At 38.6% G+C, this 22,744-nt stretch overlaps 1 protein-coding gene across 1 annotated transcript; it reads left to right on the forward strand.

Moving 5' to 3' along the window:
• Positions 1–6,108: 6,108 nt before the first annotated feature.
• On the forward strand, positions 6,109–20,768 carry LOC143179479 (G-protein coupled receptor dmsr-1). Its single transcript, XM_076378736.1, has 4 exons — positions 6,109–7,044; positions 17,196–17,304; positions 17,496–17,680; positions 18,698–20,768. Exons 1-4 carry the CDS (start codon positions 6,443–6,445, stop codon positions 19,104–19,106), a joined length of 1,305 nt encoding a protein of 434 aa, XP_076234851.1. The 5' UTR covers positions 6,109–6,442; the 3' UTR covers positions 19,107–20,768.
• Positions 20,769–22,744: the final 1,976 nt, after the last annotated feature.

Consider the following 22,744-nt stretch of genomic DNA (forward strand, 5'->3'; position numbering starts at 1 on the left):
GTAGTAACGTTGACAGGTCGGACGTGGGGGTCGATTCAAACGAGGGCCACGTGCTGCGATCGATATCCCTGCAGCAATGCCAATATATCAAAGGGATACTTCTAATTTGTCATCTAGGAAGGAGCTTGGCCAGAGTATTACGTTACTAAAACAGAGGAATTTTGTAAGCAGAGGATATTAAGAAATTGTTTAATATTGAAAACGGGGAATGTCGTATAGGAGAGTAAATCCAAAGGCGAAGGAGTTAATCTGTATGTAAATGTCTTACAAATATCGATTACCTTGCGTGGATAGGTAATTTCTTAATTACTTTTAATTACTATAGTGTAGAATAGACCTTGGCAAGTTCGTGAGGTGAGGTGAGTCTGATACATCAGCTTTTAATTGCAGGAAACAGTTTATGACCACGTGATTTTTTTAACCTGTATCCAGGAACGATAATATGTATAGCATAATCCAGACAGTATACGTGTATACATATACGTAACCTTATCAGAGTAGACAGAACCTGTACAGTGAATATTATTAACAAAGCTGGAGACCATGAATTGATAATTCGATCTTCTTCCCCCATTATCTCTTATTTCTTTCCAATTAGCGGACTTCCTTAATTTAATTTTTTATATTTATCTGCATTTTCAATTTGATCTCAAATGTCTGCGTAGTTCTATAGTATCCATGAAAAGAAATTCTTCTAGCCGTATAAAAAGTTGGTGAACTCGGTTGAATTCCAGTAACGTATACTACCACCATTCTTCTGGCAAGTGTACTGAAAAATTAAACTCTGCCAAAGGCTGCGCGTTGCCGTTTCAGTTTTATTTGTATATGCACGGGCAACTCAGCAAGCGTTCCTCCAGTTCGCGAATGGAAAGGATTCTATGCAGCTGAAACTGACAAGTGCTTCTTTTATACAAGAATCCTTCGAACTGTAAACGCGGCAACCATCATTTTTCTTCGAGGTATACTTGCTCAGAACAAAAATGCTGCGGGCTTTAGACAGACGATCTTCCAACGATTTTTCAACCACTGTTAGAAGTCTTTTCGCGAGTAATACATAAATTTGCCTGGAGAACCATGTAGTCGGCGTACATTCTGGCGTGAAAAAGAATTGTGAATCGTATTCATAAGTTGTTAGCAGTGCCGCGAATTTCCTTTCATCGAGAAATTCCCTTCGAACGCTGAAAAGGCTATTCTACTCGCTACATTAGCATGGTCTGAAAGAATTTGTATTTTATTGTACATTGGTATTTAATAGGACCAAGGAAAATATTCCCAGCAACTTGTAGATACTACAGCTTCTCAGGATCGTTTTCGTCCTAGAGGGGAACCACTTTCCACAGAGATATTTTATTTATGTCAGCCATTCCGTGGAATTTCAAATTCAGTAAGTTGATTCGCAAGCATTTACGTTCCCCTTCGAAGAGCTCTTTTCATTTTTTATGTGCCGAAGTCACGTTTATCGTAAAAGAATATAAAACCAACGCGTTCTCTTGAAAAGGAAAAATGAAACTTAAGTGGAATATTCGCGGCAAATCAGCCATTTAAAATTATGATAATTTAATGCAGCACATACACATATGCCTTTTAAAGGAATCTCTTCTAAAACGCTCAATCTTTATCCCTTTAGGAGCCTAATAAAATTGGAAATTTTTTTAAAAAATGAAGATTTTTTTTTTAGTATTTAAAATACTTTTATATATTATAAAAACATATTTTATTTTTTATTTTATTTTTATCGGCGTTTTGTCATGCCCGAGTTTCATGCGGGATAAACTGTGAAAGGTTTAAAGAAAATCTGTCATTCAGCTGTTCCAAAGTTGTCAATGTTTCCAATCCAAGACAAAAGTAAAGTCGATTTAAAAATCAAATTCGAAGGCACTTTTCGACTTCGTTTGTTTCAATTGTACGTAAAACTTTCGATCAGCTTTGTTTTTGAAAATCGCCCCATCTGCTACCTGTTTAGTCGTTAACTTTTGCATGGAAGTCTGTCGAATCAACTTTAATACCAACGAAGAGTTAGTCTATTTAAAACTTGCGCGAGAAAGCATAGGAATTCCAGGCTTTTGTCGAAGTTCGAGAAAATAGCCCGCCCCATCGAATTCTATTTTTCAAACAATTTCCTTCGGGCAGCAATCGGACGTGAATTAACAAATCGCTGAGCTTTTGAAGGAAACGATGGAAAAAAACGATAGAACTTCAAGGAACAATTCTTTTTTTTTTATCAAAGGAGGATTCGTTGAATCATGTTGCAGAAGGAGGAAGCGGAGAGAAAAGTTGTATAACGTTAGGTGGAGATTTATGGAACACGAACGCGACGAGGAATTTCTTTTCGTTGCGGTGGAGAACATTCTCCGCTGGCGAGGTCGAAGAGACGCTCTTGCACGCCAAGATTAACAGGGCGATTTGTCACGAATTAAGGTTTAATATAAAGTTCGTTCTATGCTCGATTGTGCTAATTACGGAAGTTATGTTTCGTGAGTTGCGCGGCGAAACGGATAAATTTCGCGCCATGCGTTTTCCTGGCTTCCTTCGCCGTTTAAATCGCTGCAATTTTGTTGCCGATTCTTTTTTTGAAGATTAAACATTTATCCAGCAGTAGTTCAAGGTTTTAGTTCTTACCATGGTTGCTTGAGAGCTTGAATATCTGTGTTTATCCCGTCTAATAAGATGCTTAATTATGCACGTACGTAATTAAGTACTCAAATGTTTGACTGTACTGGAATTGTAATTTTTAAATATCTCTCTTACTTGATATTAAAACACTAGTTCATATGCTTTATTTCTTGCACCTCGGTGTAAATCAACAGCATGCTATCAAAAGAGAAAGATCTTTCAGGTTAAATATTGTCGCTAAGCACATAAAGCTTTCGCCATAAATATCAGTGTGGAGTCTTAACGCCCTAGCATGAACGCGCACTAAAGGAGAAACGATTTCTCAATTTGAATGGCAAAGATTCGCTGCTCCAAGTAATCCTTCTCTATACTCTGCTCTCGTTTTCTGGGTCTTCAGTTTTGTCGTAAAGATGTCTTCCTTTTGTACCCTAGAAGGAAAGAGGATTAAAGCTGTCGTCTTTGAGTCGTAATGCGTTTCCATGGAAGTTAGTTTTCTTCACTTTGCTGAAAAAGTGGACAACGTAAATAATGGTTCATGATGTTCAAGAAATTTTAGATCCCATTAAAAGTTCAATGTCGAGCTAAAACATTATATAAAACCTTTTAGTTTCCGCTGAATTTTTACACAATGCAATTTATTTAAAATTAGTTTCACTTGGATACACCTATTGGTAACTTGTCGCACTGTTTCCCGTGCAAATATCTCAAGTTTAATGTTCACGGTGTATATCCATTACAATACTTACGTAGCAAAGTCATGACGCACTGGGTAGTGGAATATGCTTCTTGTTACAACATAATGCAACAACCCAGGCGTAACAAATAGTATTAACCGTTGCGCATTACCGTTTCCGCTCTGTTACTTGCGTCCCTTGTTCCTGAGCTGCTGCTTCCCTCCTCGATGAGATATTATTTAATTTCTGGAACGTAGCCCAAAATTTTAACTGAGTAGAACAGGCGGAGCTACAGGTCTCAGAACTGAAATTACACTAATTTAAATTGAAAACACATTTTCATGAATTTTTCCCGAATGTTTTCAGAATTCAGACGACTCTCCGGAGTTTAATAAATTTTTTCTGTAACCAGTTCTACACTAAATTTCAAGCCTAAAGCATCCCCTTTCGAATGAGACCTCGACGAGTGATCTACGATTTTTTTTTACCGAGTTATCGCAGTTTGAATGAAAAGTGTGACTCCTGCATCACAATAGCGCGATAATCCAGAAAATGGAAAAATTGTCAATATTTGAGCTGCTGTCACTTTGCGAAAAAAAATCGTACGACAGTGAGCCTGGACTCATTTTAAAGGGTAAAGCCTCTACTTTTTCGTCCCTGAATTGAATTTTTCCGGAGAAAATTTTTTTCTCGGCTGCAGACCGAGAAAAAGAAGGTTGTTTTTCCCCAAATCTTTTCCAAATACAATAGACTCTCCGGAACTGGATAATTTTTTTTCAGGATTAGTTTTACGGGAGATTTCAAGCCTGAAACATCCCCTTTCGAATGGGACCTTGACGAGTGATCTACGATTTTTTTTTACCGAGTTATCGCAGTTTGAATGAAAAGTGTGACTCTGGCACCAGAATAGCGCGATGATCCAGAGATAAAAAAAGTTGCCGACCTTTGAGCTGCTGTCACGTCGTGAAAAAAAATCGTACAGGAGCGAGCCTAGGCTCATTTCAAAGAGCGAAGCTTCTACTTTGTCACTCATGAATTGAATTTTCTCGAAGACGCTTTTCTGCTCGGCTGCAGGTTGAAAAAGAGAGGGTGGTTTTTCAGTATTCAATATTACCTCTGAAATACATAGTTTCATTTATATGCAAATAAATGATTAAATCAGTACTAAATACGAAAAAACTCTTGATCACTCAACCACTAATGTCTACTTATAAATATTTGATCACCATAAATGCTTGATCGAGGGTGTGCATTCTGTTTCAGGGCACTCCTTCCGAAGGAATGTAGCCGTTTCCCGAAACAGGATAAATCACGGGAACAGCGCATTCATCCAAAACTTCATAATCTCCCTCGAATCGGATACGATAGTTTAAAGTGGTTTGTATCTCCTCGAGAAGTGGATCGACTGGAATCACGACAAAGAAGGAGGCATGCTCCTAAACGAAATCGACTCCTGGATGAAACGTCGTTGCTCGTGCAAGACCCAATCTTTCAGGAACTAGAACTAATGCTTGGACCATATCCTCAGGGATTATCCTCGTCGAAAGACGAGCATCGAAACCGACGGGGTTACCATGGGTTAAAGAAAGTCATGAAAGAAAACTGGGAAAGGATTTCGAGTAACATCAATCTCCCCAATCCACATTAGAACCCATTCACTTGCCTATTATTCTGGCGAGCCGATTCTTCGAGAATGTATACCTACACATAAAGGACCTTGAAGCTATCTCATGAAACGCAAAACGTTGCTAAAGAGGATACAACAGAAGTTAACAGGATAGAACTAAAGTTTTACAGAAGTCTCTCGAACATCAAAGGCGTTCTGCAACGCGATGTCTTCGGGAACTTTTCAAAGAAGACGTTCTGAGGACAGTGGGTAACGAAAGGAGGTAATAAGGAGGAAACTCGCAAAGGATGCAGTGGACTTCAAGGAGGACGCGTGCCCCAACGCATCCCCGGTGCATCGTAAGTCGGACGCGTCTCCTTGGAGCGTAAACTTTCCGTGTACAGGGGAAAATACGATCTGGCGCCCGACAGAGTAATTCGCTGTGACGGGGAAAAAATATTTGCGCGCGCGAGGGCGCGTATACAGGCCGACGGGAGTAATAAGAGATCGTTCGACCAGGAGCAGAGGCGACAGGGAATTTCTGATTTGCCGCGTCGCGTGTAGACCCTATATCGGGGAGGACGTGCTCACGCTGGACGATATTGCACCGCTGTGACCATGTGACCATGTGATATTCGATATTACGTTCGTCGCCCTTTCGTCCATCTTTTTGCTATGGATCTTCGGAGAAACGACGACCATTCAGATGTCGGCGAAAAAAGAAGTAACCTGAGGCGAGTGGAAGTTATTTTGGAAGAAGAGTGCCATTCTGATTTAACTTGGGAACGCTTGCCAGTAAAAGAGAGAAATCTGAGCTCCTCCAGACCCCTATAGATATCCATCTAGAGTTGGAGTGCTCTGGAAGTCCCTGGGGATACTCCTTGGAGTTTTAACTTGGGAATTCTTGGTAGAGGAATATTGAAAGCTGGAATATATTTGCAACTGGAGTATTCGGAAGATATATTTTGATACTTAAGAGGAAAACTGGAAGAAAGAAGGGAGTCTATAGTTCTTGGTAAATCGGTGGAAAGGAATACTCGGGTCAGTGGTTTTCGGAGGACCTTTGAAGTATTGCAGATTGGAAGCAGGTATAAAAGAGCGAAATCTGGAGGAGGTCTAGAGATCCCTGGGGGTACTCTTTCGAGTTTTAACTTGAAAGTTCTTGCTAGAGAAATATTGAAACCTGGAGATATTTGAAACCGGAGTACTGGGAAGCCTAAGTATTTTGATGTTTAAGAGAAGAGCTGGAAGGAAGAAAAACTCCATAACTATTGGTGGAGCGATAGGAAAAGAACAATAGGATCAGTGGCTTTTGAAGGGAATCTTTGGAGTATCAGAAATTTGTAGCAGGTCCTACCACATCTCCTACATATTCCATAGACTTCTAACGCGATGCACCTAGAATATCAAAATCTAGAGCATATGGAAACATCAGCAGACTCCTAAGTACCCCAATATTCAATAACGACATTCAAGATAAAACGCTAGAACTCAAGACCAGCGGTTCACACTAACACTTAACAATGCGACCATCAGTTCGCAGCATGAGATGCCTCGTCACGTACCCCACGAAGACACCTGGCGCCGTATGCATCTGAACGCAACTTTGCAGCACCTGAGGTCTCTCTTACGTCGCGTGACAACCATGAACCGACTGGACAACTACACGGACTTCTTCCGCAGTCTGAATATTACCAATGAGGACATCGACTACGTGAACAATTTCAACATCGACAATCTGACCATGCTGAAAACCAGTAGCGACCAAGCTGACTGCTACTGCAACAACACCGTCATGGATTTCGCGGTCAAGTACAAGAATTATCACGGCTACGTGGCCCTGATGGTGTGCGTATTTGGCACTCTGGCCAATATGCTGAACATCGTGGTGTTGACTAGGAAAGAGATGCTACTAGGGAAGACCATGCCCATTCACCGTATCCTGACAGGCCTAGCAATGGCGGACATGCTCGTGATGCTGGATTACATACCATTCGCGATCTGCACGTACATCGTGTTTTCGAAGAGGCAGATATTCCCTTACGGATGGGCAGTGGTCGTCCTCTTCCATATGCACTTCACGCAGCTGCTGCACACCATGAGCATCGCCATCACGCTCACGTTGGCCATTTGGCGGTACATCGCTATAAGGTGAGTGGAATTCTGATTCTCTGGACCACGAGTCCTTCTTTATAAAGGCGAGGTGAGCGGCGAATTTCAATTTTTGGAGGGAATGGAGGGAGACAGAGGTCGGGGACAAGAGAAAAGTTTTATTAGAGTTGGTAGCAATTTTTCTTGGTAATCTGTGGTTGTGAAGATGGTGAGAAAGTGGGGGCTTTAAGATAAATTAAATTAAAAGAGGGTAGCGATGATGAGGCAGGAAATGTGGAGTGAAGTTTTTGTGTAAATCTTCGTTTTCAAGGGAAATGAGAAACATTCTTGATTTTGATAAAGCTTTGGTTTGTTGAATAGTTACCTATGAAGGGCTCGTATATTTTTAGCTGCCGTAGCTGGAGTTTAAAGAATGAAATCATTCTTCAGAGCTTCACGCTTCTGACGCTATCTTGAAGGGTATTGAGGATACAAAAAATGTCTGCAGTAGATGGTTCTTTCATGTATCCATCATCTATTTCACCCTCTTTGGAAAAGCTTCGAACTATATTTTCGTGAGAACAAAGGCCCCTAACTATACCTACATTATTTGTGAATATTCCCCCTAGACTCTAGACTCGTTTGAAATTCTCCGGACTTTGTCAAACTCTAAAACTTTATTCCCCTTGGAGTTCTACTTCCAAAATTTCGTCTATTTAATTTAGTTCCCCAAATGTATTTTTAGTTATGTTGATCATTAAAAGAACTCCTTTAACATTAATTTGCAATTGTCGTCAGTTTATTTTACTACACGTAAATATCATCCACCCTCTTTTTTAAACAATTCTGTAACATTTAGTCTCGGAAAACATCCTCCCGCCCACAATGATACACACTGGAGCAGAATTTCATCGCACTTATTCGGTATCGCATTAAAGCTGCGTGAAATTCGTTGTAACAGAGCAAACATTAAGTAAAGCTTTGAAAATTTCCAAACAGGATCGATGAAAATCCCTGCCGCGGAAAGTTGGTTGAAGGACGATAAAAAGTTCGATAAGTCATGAATACCCGAACGAGCTTACTGTACCTCCTGACGATCAGACGAACGATAAAAGTTTAGGAGTCGTCTCGAGCGAAAAAGCCTGAACATACAGCGAAAAAGAAGAGCATCATATCGCGATAAAGTTGAATACAGACGCTCCGTGTTAAATATCGTTGTCAGATACGACGATATTTCACTTGGTGGCGAATTATAAACTAGGAATATCGGTTCTCGATGTGCCCATGGATTTTTTGCACTTTCCATCGTACGCTGCGTTACTTTTTCCTGTGATAAAGCGAATGAAATAAAATTGCTGAGCTGTACAGAGGAGGTCACTTCAGATCGCTATGAAAGAGATTAAAAAACACATTTTAGAAAGATCTGACAAATACTGGGCAAAGTTAAAATTATTACGTTCGGTAGCAAGACATCATACTTTTTATTTTAATATATTTTAATTTCCTTGTGTTATCCCTTTCTCTGAGCTTAAAACTGAAAAAAATTACCCCAGGTACTAGTTGAACAACGTATCCTTTATCGAATGAAAGGATCTTCAGTGAATCAAAGACGCGAGATTGCTACGGTTAATGAACAATTGATGCTCACGTTCTATTATAAACTGCTACTTTATTTCACGTCTCATGAAGAACTAATTTTCGTAGTTGTCCACCTTTTTCAAAAGAGCGTATTTAATATCTGCCGCATCCTCTAGATATAGGTCACCCGTTTTTAGAGGTACCTCGTTTGTAATTAAGATCAAAGTGTCGCATTGAAGAAAACGATGCGTTGGTCAGCGTACTGGGATCTCGTATTAAAGAAAATTGCTTTGAGCACGCGGTTACAGAGTGGTCAGTTTTAATATCTTCTAACCGAAGTTAGCTGGATAATCGATATCCAGTGGTAGGGTCCTGAGAAACGTAGCTATCTACCTGGAGGATCAGCACAAAAGTGACAGCGTGAAAATCTAATTATGATCCTTTGGCTGTGGATCAAATTTGACTTAACGTGTTGGTGTCTGTAGGTGTGGAGGAACATGTGTTAGACATTATCCTCTGTTAGACTAGTGTGCAGCGTACTTTTGCATGTTGGAATGTATAGAATTTCAGGGATACTAATTAGGTACTGTTTGATACTACGGAATGGTCTGGGTATTTAGAATCTAGATTATTGATAATAGTTTAGGTACATAAATGATATTAGGGTCAGTATTTGTAATAAAAAATTGTGAATTCCTATTCAAAGGTAAATCTTTTCTGATAGGTTCTAAATCTTTTGCGTGTAAATACCACGATCCATAGAAATCGCTAGAAAAGAGCATCTAGTTAGAAGTACCAGATCTTTTCGAGTTTCACGGTCTAAATACTATCTGTCCATAAAGGTAGAATATTTAATCCACTTATAATGAACGTTCACAGTCTAACAATAAGATTACTCAACAGCAACCTCCAAACAATACTCATGTTCTACATCTCATTTATGTTAAATATTCCTCTATGCTCCGTCTGCACCTATGTACATTCAGGAACTGTATACAGTGCATGCAGAATGTTCCACTCAGTGGCTTAAATAAACACAAGAGACATTGGTGAACACGATAACGATGTTTATTAAAACAGCTTAATGTTCAACTGAATCCACGTACAACGGAAAACTTCTGGTCAAAAGAGGTGTGAATTAGTTTCTGTTCGACCCACCGGCACAATGGAACTATGTAAATTCGTTTAAATACCCCATAGGTTGTTTCCAATCGGCTCTCCAGTTAATTGAATTAAGTTCCTTTAAAGTGCGTAGGTACTTTGATCGTAAACGAGATTTCAGTCGAAGCTTGTTCGCTATCGTTGAAAGGATTATTGTGGCAAGGAAAGTTATTTGTTATCGACTTGTTCTCTGCTTCGCTACCCACAGCAACGAAAGATAAGCCGTGTTCATTATCAATGGTTGTGGGAACAATAAATTGAAATATCCATTGCTATTCAAGCAATGGTTACTCTTATTGCTTGAAGAAGCAATCCACTGTTTTTATACCTGTACACTTAATCAAAATATCGAAACGAAACAGCCTCGCTCTTTATTCATGTCTAATAATCGAAACTTTAATATCGTAAAAGGTGTATTTCTCTGGCAGAGATTGAAAATAACACTTTTATGTTTTATACGTACAGTGAAACCTCGATTATTCACAATTTCTATTATTTCGAATTATAAACATCCGATGTAGTAAGAGTTAGAGTATAGTAGAACATCGATTGAGACTTGACGAATTATTTAACTATAGTCTACTGAAGATAATCGAACTACTCATTAAAGGAATATTTCAGGTTTGAAACTTGGAGCACTTCGGATAACCGAAGTTCTAGTGTATACTGCATTTTGATTTAGAATAACAAATAGAACTTTAGTCTTCGGTTTAATACCTGCTGACCCACAAACGATAAGTTTCGTTGTTAACTTCTAAAGATAATAGCTGTCCAAAACACTTAATAGTCGATGAGAGTTGAAGCAAAACCGAAGTTATAGAGAGTATTTCGCAACGAGTCAAACTTAAGCGCTTGAAGAAAATCGTAACGCACGGAATCATAAGCTGAGAGCTTTCCATTAATTCCCGTCTTAAGTCCAGTGAATTTCATCACCTGAAATTTTACAAAGAATTTTCCGCAAGTTCTCCAAAAGTTTGTGTTCCACCTGTAATGTCATAATCTTGATCTCTCTTCGCAACTTTCACAAAGTAGTCTTTCACGCGATAATTTGAACCACGTGTACTTCAAACGTACACAAAAGTAACAAGTACGGATAACTATGAACGTTTCAATATTCATGAGATGAAAACCTTGAAAGTTTGTAATTTCGTAGAAATTCGACGTTTCCGGAAGTTCTGTAGAAACTTTGCCAAACTGTTGATCGAGTTATTATTTACTTTTCCCTCCCCAAGGAATACAGTTTTTCAGAATATTGAATATTGAATCCGCGAACACTACGCCTGTTATCCCATGGGGATGGTAAATATTCAGGCGGCGGAATTTTAATTGATTGATCGCCGTTCGTGATACAACACTCTTTTATAATTCACCGCCGAACCAGTGAACTGGCAGAGAGTGACGTGTGCACCGTCAACGCGTTAGCGAATGCTAAATAAAATGCATTCGAAAGTTATACGAGCGAATAAAGCGATCTATCCACCATCGCGCGTTTACATTAGAGTTTAGCATCAGTCGCCAAAAGCTTCTACGCTCCATTGCCGTGTTTAAATTCATCGGTCATACGTTTGCGTTCCATTTAACGAGAGATCGTGGGGGTGTTAAGTGGTCTGCGAATAAAATGTCGCGAAAATGGACATTAACGCCAGGGGCACTGGTTTTTCGCGGGAACGAATTCATCGAGCGAAAATATATTCTTCCAGTTATTGCAAGGCAAATTTGCAAACGTGGCTTCCTTTTCTATGTTCTTCTGTTTTTGAGATCTCTGATCTTTTCACTTCTTATTTATTTATCTATTACTCTATTTTTCCAAATTTGTAGTTTGTCTATTTCCTTTCCTAGTTGTATTACCGTTTAATTCGTAGCCACCTAATCGAAAGTTGTGTAATATTACACGATTTCTATTTCCCAGAATTCAGCGGGAACGTTACCTTCACATGCCGTTCGTGCACGCGAAATTGAATATACGATTCCAACAACTGACATTATTTTTCTATATTGGTTGAGTGACCCTTATAAGGAGTGTTTGAACGTAATTTAACGTGGAATGTGATTAATTAAAAACGTATTCGTGCAATATTTCGAAAATATGTCCGGAATTCTTTTTACAATTTTAATACTACAATTTTTAATTTTTAATACTTTTTGCCACACTGTATATCTCCTCTACATTGCATTTCTCGAACATTTTAAAAAGTAGAACTAAAGTGAGTACAAGTTATCGAGCAAATTACTGGGAATTGATACTAGTAATTCAAAAAGTCTTGACTATTAGCCACGGTGACATGAATGATCTTCAGTGTACGATAAACTGATAGCCAAGAACGAAAGTTATGGCGCACTTTAATAGACGCAAAAGCATATCACGTGTAAATGGGATATTATATCCGGATGAAGCTCCGTCGAACGTCAAGTCGATTATGAGATATGATATCATACGACGCTCCTAATACGAGACGAACTGATACACTTAACGTACAGGTAGACCATGATTACGCTCCTTATGGTATTGTTATGATGTCTACCCTGCTTAATAGCTTTCTATCCTACCAACGCGTGTAAACTATTATGTGTCTCCTTTTAAGACTACACTATTGTTCCCAGCGTACTGGGAAACGTTATTTCTAGCAAATAGTTACCTATTGTCTACTAAAACGTACACCTCTTCTAATATCACACTGATTCGAGTGATTCAAAGTCGAATTAATCCCTCGAGTTAGACTTTTATGAATGATCTAGCGATGTAATAGTAATACGTTCTCAGCAGAAAATTACCACTTACCTTACCCTGTTCAAACATGGAATCACATTAAATACGCCCACCTCTAAAACTTACGTTTCCAACTTCACTCCTTTCGACCAAATTATATCTGTAGAACTCGATTAAATGAAACGCTAATTCAAATTAGATTACACCCATTATCGTATGCACAAGCAATCAAATTAGGCAAGGTATTATTTGTCGAGTAATAATAGGAATAACAAACACGGGTGATGAATCCATTTGCCCCGTCACCAGGGATTTGAATTCACTCTTCGTTACCACTTAACACTTGTTTTAGTTACTCGCTAACAGGTCGTACCATTCGTACAATTAGTCGAGTGAACGGTTGTGTCTGGAGCAATACAGTTACTACGCCCGAGTAAATCGCCAGGAGAATTCTTATGACGACCAAACAGCGCAAACAGCGCGATTCCACCACCAGCATCATTATCTTCCAGCGTAACTTCTGGTGGGACATTTTCCTTTAACGAGGAATAGTTCCGCGCAATTCTGCCGGGCCATTTGCTTGCGCAAATAAGACATCTGCATAGCGAAGAAGCATCGTTGCTCCGTTTCTCTTCTGCCCACGAAACGAGGAGAAGAGTTTTCATGGTCGCGACTTCCAAATTAAATCATCCGCTCGCTTTTCCGGTTTTATGAAGTAATCGGGCTACTCAGCTGAATAAGTGCCTTCTGAATATTGAACTCGCTTGGCAATATCGCGAGCAGTGGAACTTGTTTCTTATCTTCTAGTTACGCAGTGACTTCACTGGAGGAACGAATTTTTGGGTTTATGCTTAAATATTAGTCGCATTGCATGGTGCATTCTTTGCTTTATGGATACGTGGATTATACGTATTCCACTGTATTTTAAAAATAATATTAACCGTGGGATGAAGAGGCAAAATTTTATTTATTTTGATTTATCGTGTGGTAAAAAACTGAAATATGAGAAATATATTCTCTCGTTCGAAGTAATGGTAGCAATGTTACTAAATATAATATCAACTATCAGAATGATCATAACTGGGAAAAGAAAAAAGAAAAGAACATCGAGGCGAATAGATAATTATTTGACCGAAGAAAAATCAGTACTCCAGCTGACCGAAACGATGCTTTATTATAAATATATATAAACAAGGAGAAAGAAGACTCAAGATTGACGATGAGCATAACGTCGAGCAAATACCTTCAAAGTACTTCTTAACAATTATTTCAAACCTGGAAGAAGGGAATGAAGTGGAATATGCTCATTTGCATCATTTATATTCGCCTCACGACGCCTTTGTTTGTTCAGAGAAATGAAATTTCGAGGCACCTTCAATTTCCACCGTCAAATAATTTTTTTTTCGTTTTGTTTATAAAATTTAACTGTGCTCATTCAAACGTGAATATTACCGAATATTCATAAAGCTCTCGAAAATATTTTATTGTATAATGCCTGCAAAGTGAAAATAGACGCAGTTTACAATCGATGAAATCCGCATAGTGCTTCGTCGTTTATTTTCCGACCGCTAAATATAAATTGTTGCATAAATCTCTATGCAACGTTTCGATTAATTCGAGACCGATCTCGTAGATTTAACGCCTATGGATTTAGAACAGACGAGATACAAATTTGTTTGCACGGAAACAGTATACCGATTGCCTGCGGAGAAAATGGAATGCTCGCAGTTAGAAATGTCGCACAAGGGCGGTTTCGAATTTCTAGCGATGGAAAAAAGCGTTCTACGTAAAGTAGAAGTTCAATTTACAGAACGTTTTATCGTCGAACTCCACTTCCATCACGTGTTTTTTGCGTGCACAGTACGTGCTGCGCCAGATATAGTTCGTTTGGAAACTTTCTCTTAAATTTATAGCTTGACGATTTGTTTACTATTTGTTGTTAACCTTGTTTTTTTATTTCCACACTCTCTGGACTGGTTAACAAGAATACAGTTCTGTATTGGATAGGCAGTAGACGAAGTCTGTCCAGGCGCTTCATATCCCTTAAGATGTTCATTGGTCATCTGAAACGAGAACCTGTCTCAAAGCTGCCTGCCCCGCAGCTCGCCATTAAGTGAACACATATGTCTCACGCGATGGCGCGTGATCGGCAGCGAACGTGTTAATTTACTGCCCAGTAGAAAATGCCTGTCATGGTCAGACGTCGTGGAAATAGTATATCCAGCCCTCGCTGTTACTCTGTTATAGTATTACTTGATTTATTATTCTGTTACGTTGTATAGCTTGTCTTTTCGTAACAAATTGATGCAAGCAAACGCGTTTTCATTAATTGCAAATTCTATATAGTTCACAGTCGAGTATCCTTACCAGAAACGATCCTGTTAGATTGTATATCATTGCGCTCCTCCTTTCCTATGTTCTCAAGCTATCAAATACGAGTCACAAATCCGTTGTAATGAACAGAGAATAATGGGAGAAATGGTACAAAGTACAAAGGAATCCACGAGAATTTCAATAACAGAGACAATTGTAAATTAGCGAAAGGAAGGATAATATTCAGTCGTTGTGTAACGAGGACGAATCTATAATGACAAAAAATGATTCAACAAGGTTGTGGATTTTTGTTACAATACTTTAAGAAGTTTCGCTGATGAACAGCACTGCCTCGTCATTGGGCTAGCAATGAATAACGACAGAACTCGTTTGCCATTCAGCTAGAGAAGTTCGAACTCTGCCACAGTAATTTCGAACAGGACCCAAACTTCTATCTACTACGTTTTGCTATACGACGAACTCATTCAATTTAGACAAATTTTCGAACGTTTGCAAACCAATGTGCTCCAAAGATCCTCGAACGAAAGCCAAATTCAATAGCAAAGTCGAGCATAAAGCGCGCTGCATATATACCAGTAGTAGAAATGCAGGTTTAGTCAGAAGCGCGCGGAATCCGATTGCAATACATTTGACGCGCGTCACTCGTTGAAATTTAATAATGTACGCTTACAAAATTTTTGTATAATACTCTTTATCTGCTCATACCACTGCTACTACGACAGCTATAAGGGGTGTCGATTAAAAGAGGAAATTAATTTAGCCCGCTTTGACAAGTTCCGCAGAAGGATGTCTGTCGTTCGATTAATTCGAAATAATCACATCTCTTTGTCACCCGCGGCTATTAATATGAAATAAAAGCCAACTGGAACGAATACGATATCGTATGTGAGGCCTGAACACGACTTGGAAATTTATTGTGACAGTGTCTGCGGAAACGGCTCAGATAACGACCCTTTTAGATACAAGCGACGCACAGGTTTAAATTACGGTGGTTATTTTCCCGCGAATTGTTTACGAAAGCCTTTTTTGTGGAAAGGTGACAAAGAAAGAGCGTCTCCAGTGTCACAAGATAATAATACATTCTTTTACCTGTAATGTCATGTGCACAAAGCACTATTGGGATCGAACTACGTATTCGTTGCGATGGAAAAAAAGCAGGTAACAATGAAACAGAAGACACGTGAAAATTCGCTATATGGATTCCATTTGTTTGATTAGTCGTGCTTATTATGCACACAGAGGATTTTATCTTAAAATCTTAGTCGAGAACGCAGGGTTTGCAGTAAACGAAATGTGAAATGAATGGTAGCATCCTTGGTTGGGCGTCAAAGAATTTTGCTCTCTCTGCGACAGGTGGATGGAATAAAGATTAATGCGATAATGAAGTCACGGTAGTTGAAAGCTTGGTCTTGGAGCGCCATGTTGACCCGTGAATCTGATGGAAATCTCGGGAAAAAGAAGATAGGGGCAAGTGAATTTCAGAGTTAATCGGTTCGTTTTAGCGTAGTCAAACAGCAGTTTCTAAAGTCATTGAATCTCAATATTTTATTGTAAGACCTAATTAAACCTGTGCATTTATTTGCAATTTAATTATTAGACTACCGTGAAATGAGTTAATATTTAATATTAAATATTTTCAAACAATAATTTCAGGTTTTCAGGCGCAGAATATTGAACTTAAAAATTACGTCCTCAAACTGAGATAATTATTTATTCAATAATCGGTATTAACACTTCGCAAGGTGTGATGTATAATTTTCTAATCCCCTTATGAAGCATTAAGCTGATAATCTCGATATGGAAAATAGTCTTCTCTCAGAAATCACATTCGTCCACCATTGACACTAATTAAGTGCCTCTGTTATCTCCTCTCCCAGAAACTGTAGATCAAAATTCCACAAATTATAGAGACCAATCAGGAATTTCAATTTTCATCGACGATCCACTGGCTTGTGGGGATCAAAAGCAGAATCGATAGGAACATTTAGCAAGAAGTGACTGGTTATATCATATTTCATATGGCTCGTTTCCTCGTTAAGCGATAGTTAGCCAAAGTAGAGAAAACCCGAATGCAATTTAAATTTGGTTATTTTTCCCCTTGCGTATCGCGCGCATCAGAGCTGCTAGGATGAAAGTTTAATTTACCTAGACTCCCTACATCCGTTCACTTTTACAAACTACCTTCGGGGCGCGTTATTATTCGACAGATATTTTCCTTCCTTGCTTGTGCACGTTCAAATGCACCTCGAATAAAACGGAACGAACGTAAATGAAAAACTGTGTTACATGGTCGTATTGCGCTGCTTTTTCACAACAGCGCTCGAAGATTGCAAATATTGGACACGTTTCAGATTATATTGACCGAAGGATTTTGTGTCTAATACATAGCAGAGTATTAATAATTCTATTTAATTTCCTCTCTTCTTTACAGGTCCCAACACAGTGAAACGTGGTGCACAGCAAATCGATGGAGAATAGCCCTTTGGTGCTGTCTCTTGGCTTCCTTCGTCGCCTGTGCTCCTAGCTATCTAGTATTTCGCGTAAGTTGATTCTTAACATAATTTTCTAACTTACCTATGAGTTTCTATGACACTGACGTCACGTAGCTTAACTTCATTCATCTCTATTTTCTCGTTTATATGTACATGAGTAAGAAATGAGCATTTTATATGCTGTAAGGGATCGACCCCTTAATGCTGCCGCGATAAACAGGTGAATCCTTAATTGCCAGATAAGCAAGCAAATGGTGAACGAGAACGGCACCCTGGAAATCGCTTACGTCGTTGGGGTGGATTATTCCGAGCACGAGAACTTCTTTTATCAGCTGAATTTCTGGGTGTTGGGGGTGGTCGTGAAGTTTCTGCCCTGTGTCATACTCACAGTTATCAGCTGCTCGTTGATCAAAACCCTTTACAGGTAATTTAGTAGTAACGATATATATACAATGAAATTGCCTCTCGTGAGATGAAGTACTCTTGTCCAAGAGAGCAATAAGGTTTAGTGTTCAGCTTTGTTTAGAATTAAAATCGCCAAGGCATATTTATATACTGATCAAAAAAATTATGGTGTCGAAATATTTGGAACAAAAATTGACCAACTTTGACTGACGATAATTTCGCGAAAAATCATCGCAGAATCATAATTTTTTTTTTAATTTGATGCTTGAAATCTTAACTTTAAGATGCCCTGTCTCGATTTTAAGTTTAATGTACCCTAACCACTGTAACCCCTTAAATTTGAGAGTAAATTTCTCATATCGAAAATTGGAAAGTTTGATAAAACATACGAGCTTGCAGAAATTTTTTTCAGGAATACCATTTCCAGGAGCATAAAGATTAAACCTTTCTCTTTAATTTAAAAAAAAGAGCAAGTCGTTTCGATTTTTTCTCGCAAAGTTACAGCACTTCAAAGAAGCCCTTGCATTTTAGTATTTTTATAGGAAAGTGGTAGGTTTTCAAAATGCAAGGGTTTCTTTGAAGTGCTGTAACTTTGTGAAAAAAAATCGAAACGACTTGCTCTTTTTTTTAAATTAAAAAGAAAGGTTTAATCTTTATGCTCCTGGAAATGGTATTCCTGAAAAAAATTTCTGCAAGCTCGTATGTTTTATCAAACTTTCCAATTTTCGATATGAGAAATTTACTCTCAAATTTAAGGGGTTACAGTGGTTAGGGTACATTAAACTTAAAATCGAGACAGGGCATCTTAAAGTTAAGATTTCAAGTATCAAATTAAAAAAAAAATCATGATGCTGCGATAATTTTTCATGGAGTTATCGTGCGTCAAATTTGGCCAATTTTTTCCCCGTATATTTTTTGAGGAGAGTATACACATGTTGAAAATATAATATATTCTTCAAGATAAGAAAGTGAATACGAATGTACTAGTAAAAATTCCTTTCCTCTAATAAATATATTGTATTGAATAAAATTTCAGAGCAAAAGACAGAAAACAGGCCTTGAAGAGTTACAACCTGGCAAAAACCACTGTCCCTATGGGCAATGGTTTGGTTCCCAAGAGTCCTAGCAAGTCTGAGAAAAGAGCAGACAGAACCACCAAGATGCTGATAGCCGTGTTACTTTTGTTCCTGGTCACAGAGATTCCCCAGGGTGTCCTTAGCTTGCTGTCCAGCGTGCTGGGCGAATGCTTCTTCCGCAAGTGCTACCAGAATTTCGGCGAAGTGATGGATATCCTGGCGTTGTTAAACGGTGCCATTAACTTCATCCTCTACTGCTCCATGTCCAGACAGTTTCGCGCAACTTTTGGGCAACTGTTCAAGCCGAAGATCATGAAGAAATGGCAGCCTGCCACACAGCAAACCGACGTGCAGAGTACTTGCGTATGATGCAGGTTGAAAGGTCTAAAGACCACGCGTCTTTAAAGAATGGACTTAGCTAGTGAATACATAGAAATATCCGAGTATTTATTTGTCACGTTTTTATTGGACATGGTGCTCACTTTGTCAAGAGATGTATTAGCCCTTAAGTACTGGGAAGAGGTGTTTTTTCGTTTGGGGAAGAGATGGTAGACTGAAGACTGTTTGAAGATCGACTGGGAATCAAGGAAGTAATTTTTTAGCAGGTATTTATATTTCTTTTATTTTTATCGAATTGAAGATGAGGATTCTCTTTAATTTTCTTTTGTTTCTACTGGTTTAATTTCTGGTTCTTTTATCCTTCGTTTTTGACAAAATGAAGATGAGTATTTTCCTATTAGTTAAGGGTTAATAACTCTGCAAACTCAATCAAGATGAAAAAAGTATGAATTTTGATTTTCTCGGAGAGGCTTTCATATTCTCGGCAACGATCTCTCTTCAAACGAGATTTATTTCTCCAGATATAAATTTTCTGCAAAATCTTGAAGAACTTGAACATCTTGAACGAATATAAAACATCAAGAATCTTGTGTAATTGTACGTAATATAAAAGAAGGGAGATCGTTTTCCAGGAAAAAACAAAAGTCAAGCTTGTGTACTAAAGTTCTAATACCGGAAGTTAGTGCTTCAGTGAGAAGCTTAGGATCGATTGTGGTCGGAGTTTAGGAGCTGTTACCGTAAATGGCAGCTGCGTTAGGGCAAAGGGTAGCCCGACTTCACGTTACACTTCCTCAATATAGGACGAAGACAAATTTGATACATATTCAAATTCAGCGCAAGTACAAAATTAACTTTAATTTTATACATACTCTCCGCCCCTTTCAATGATTATTATTAATAATCAGCCAGACTTTTCTGTCCACACATTACGTGGAGTAGATAATCGTTATTCCCAATATTCGAAACAAACAAGAAATACCGTAATATGACCGAGGATGACTGTTAATTTAGGACTACGACGATTTCAAGCGCAAAACAAGCAAATACAGAGTCAAAGTAATTTGTCACTGTTTGTACGTCATACGTGCGTTTAATTTGCTATAATTTTATTAAATTTAGGTAAATAGTTAATGCACGAAACCGCGATGTGCATTTTGACGGGGATTGAAATGGTACACGCCAACTCGTTTGCTCAACGAACAACTGACGATCCTTGTTCATGATCGTTATGTGGACGGGAGAGGAGACAGTATAATTTTTGCACAGAACGAGGTAGTCGACATCCTCTTGCACTTGACAACGAACAAAAATCGTTAACGATTACCGATACACGATTTCTATAATGTTGTAAGCATACTGTGTGATAACGTACGATAATCCCCTATTAATTAAGAATAACGATCGGTGTAGTGTAAAGGATCGTGATACATAATACCGTCGATATCATTATAACGTGTTAATATAATAGAGTACAGTGTAACGGCTGATATCGTGTAAATATAAAGTCGGGAGCGGGGCAGTAACAATACAAATTCGTTCTGCATTATTTTGCATGCCAGAGAGAGAACAATTGAATAGAGTTTCAGCTAATGAGCTCAGCTGAAAGTCATCAATTGTATCGATCGTGCACGCAGACGCGACCACCAGTTATTTGTATAGACTTACAAATAAACGTTTCCCAATTCATTACCAGTTCTTCTAGTATTTTTTTATTGGTCGAAATTTTTGTGCCAGGCCTGGGTTAACCCCTTAACGCCCAATTTTTTTCGTAAAAGATACTGTTTCATTATGTAATAGATTTGATCGTAATTAGAAAGATGAATCGCGTAACAAGATCAAACCACTATGTTTACTCCCTTAGCCAGCTCCTGTTTCAATTTCTCGTTTCATTTCGGTGAAGAGGGTGAAGATAAAATTCTTAGTAGAGGCTAACATATGGTTGCCTTGAGATAGACGAATGCTTTTGCCATTTCACGCAAATACATTTCGGTTCCCATTTTAGCCATTCCCAAGAGTTTTCACTCTCTCTCCTTCCACCATCCAATTCGCTCTGTGCGGTTCGATCATTTTGAAATGATATTCAAAACCGACGCATGCAAACTATGTTAAATATATGGACGTCATTTCCGCTGAATTCGAGGAATTGCTAAATGCAATCATCTGGACGCATTTTGTTATAATGCATAAATATGCTTCATTTTTATGTATTATATTTGGAGCAGGCTGATCCATGGATCGATGCTTCATTACAAAAGCTTCACTAATTGATGAATAATGTTCATGAGAGACCTTTCATTGAAGAATTAGCGACAAATTTATGCTGGTGACTTCATTTCAATTCCTTCTGCTTCATTCCTGCGATCCTTCGAAGCACAAAAAGGAATCGATAGCACGTTCTGCATCAGAGGTCTAAAAAATTTACATTTTCTGGCTTGCATCTTTGACTGATGCATCCTTCCATTACTGTCCTAATTGAGTTCCTTCGTTGACGCAGAAAAAAGTGAACGTATGCATATTTGAGAGATCGTAAATTAATTATTCATGCTACAATTGGTTATTTCGTGTTTCTCCATAAATGGAAGAGATTTAAACACGTCTGAATTATCACTGATTTTTCTCATCAACAGCTCGAAGTCTTCAAGATCTTTCTAAAACAAGCTTCCTTGTCCTGATGTAATTACAAAATTATGTACTTCAGTGATGATAAGAGAACTTAGAACATCAACTTAAAGATACGAGCTTTAACTTTAAAGACATCAACGTGAATTTAAAAGTGCTACGTCAAGGTAAGCTGTAGACCCACGTCGATTTCCGGCTGCCCAAGGCGTTTCTATGGTAAGCACACTTGACAAGGATTTCATGTACCAAACGTGTCTTCTTCATTTTCCATGTGACTGGATAAACACGTCAATGTGAGGGAAATATGATGTAAAATATGTTCGTACGAACGCCTGCGAGATTTTCTACGACATTGGAAGTGAAAATTCAGGAGACGACTTCACTTTAGATACTTCATAATCGACCAGTGAAACATATTTCTAACGCTTCTTTACTTCAAGTTTCACACAGAAGTGCTTTAAAATATTCAACCTGCTATCTCACTGCGTCACGAATCGCTGGTAAATGACTCGAAAGGTAGCAGAAACTTTAAATTAAGTAGCAAATTACGTAAATTTGTTACGCGTGATGGATCGTTTGGAGAAAACTGAAACGACCCACCTCGTGCAAGGTAATCTACCAAGAAACAGTTTAACTACTTCCGTATCTACTCGTTTCGCAATTACTTGTTCGATGAAGAAGCATTATGGACAGAGAGTTTAAGTGCAATGACGGAAAGGCGAGGGTGTCTCGCTACACTCTGAAATTATTTCGAAGACTGATAAAGAGTTCAGAGAAAGGAAGCTTCCACCGACGCACTCTCTTCTTCTTTTATCCTCCAACCCCCGCTAATCCTTGACACTTCTCCAACGCTGTCTATTGGGAGTACAGAACGTACGACGGTTATTCAGAAAAACTTAAACGAGAAAACTGTGTCTCCTTGACACGTGGACTTTGGAAGACATGGAGGCAACCAGTGGAGCGAGCGACAATCAGCCAGGATCACCGTAACGTCAAAACAGAGGAGCTTGATCAACGACGAAGGCACATCCAAATGGAAAAGAAGCGAA

This window comes from Calliopsis andreniformis, chromosome 5 (genome assembly GCF_051401765.1).
Source record: "Calliopsis andreniformis isolate RMS-2024a chromosome 5, iyCalAndr_principal, whole genome shotgun sequence".
In the NCBI taxonomy this organism is placed as follows: Eukaryota; Metazoa; Arthropoda; class Insecta; order Hymenoptera; family Andrenidae; genus Calliopsis; species Calliopsis andreniformis.

Bases quoted from the DNA above. Each gene is read 5' to 3' on its own strand.
- LOC143179479 (XM_076378736.1), top strand. From the start codon at position 6,443: ATGCCTCGTCACGTACCCCACGAAGACACCTGGCGCCGTATGCATCTG. The intron at 7,045-17,195 runs GTGAGTGGAATT...TCTTCTTTACAG, and splicing joins TGGCGGTACATCGCTATAAG to GTCCCAACACAGTGAAACGT. The intron at 17,681-18,697 runs GTAATTTAGTAG...ATAAAATTTCAG, and splicing joins TTGATCAAAACCCTTTACAG to AGCAAAAGACAGAAAACAGG.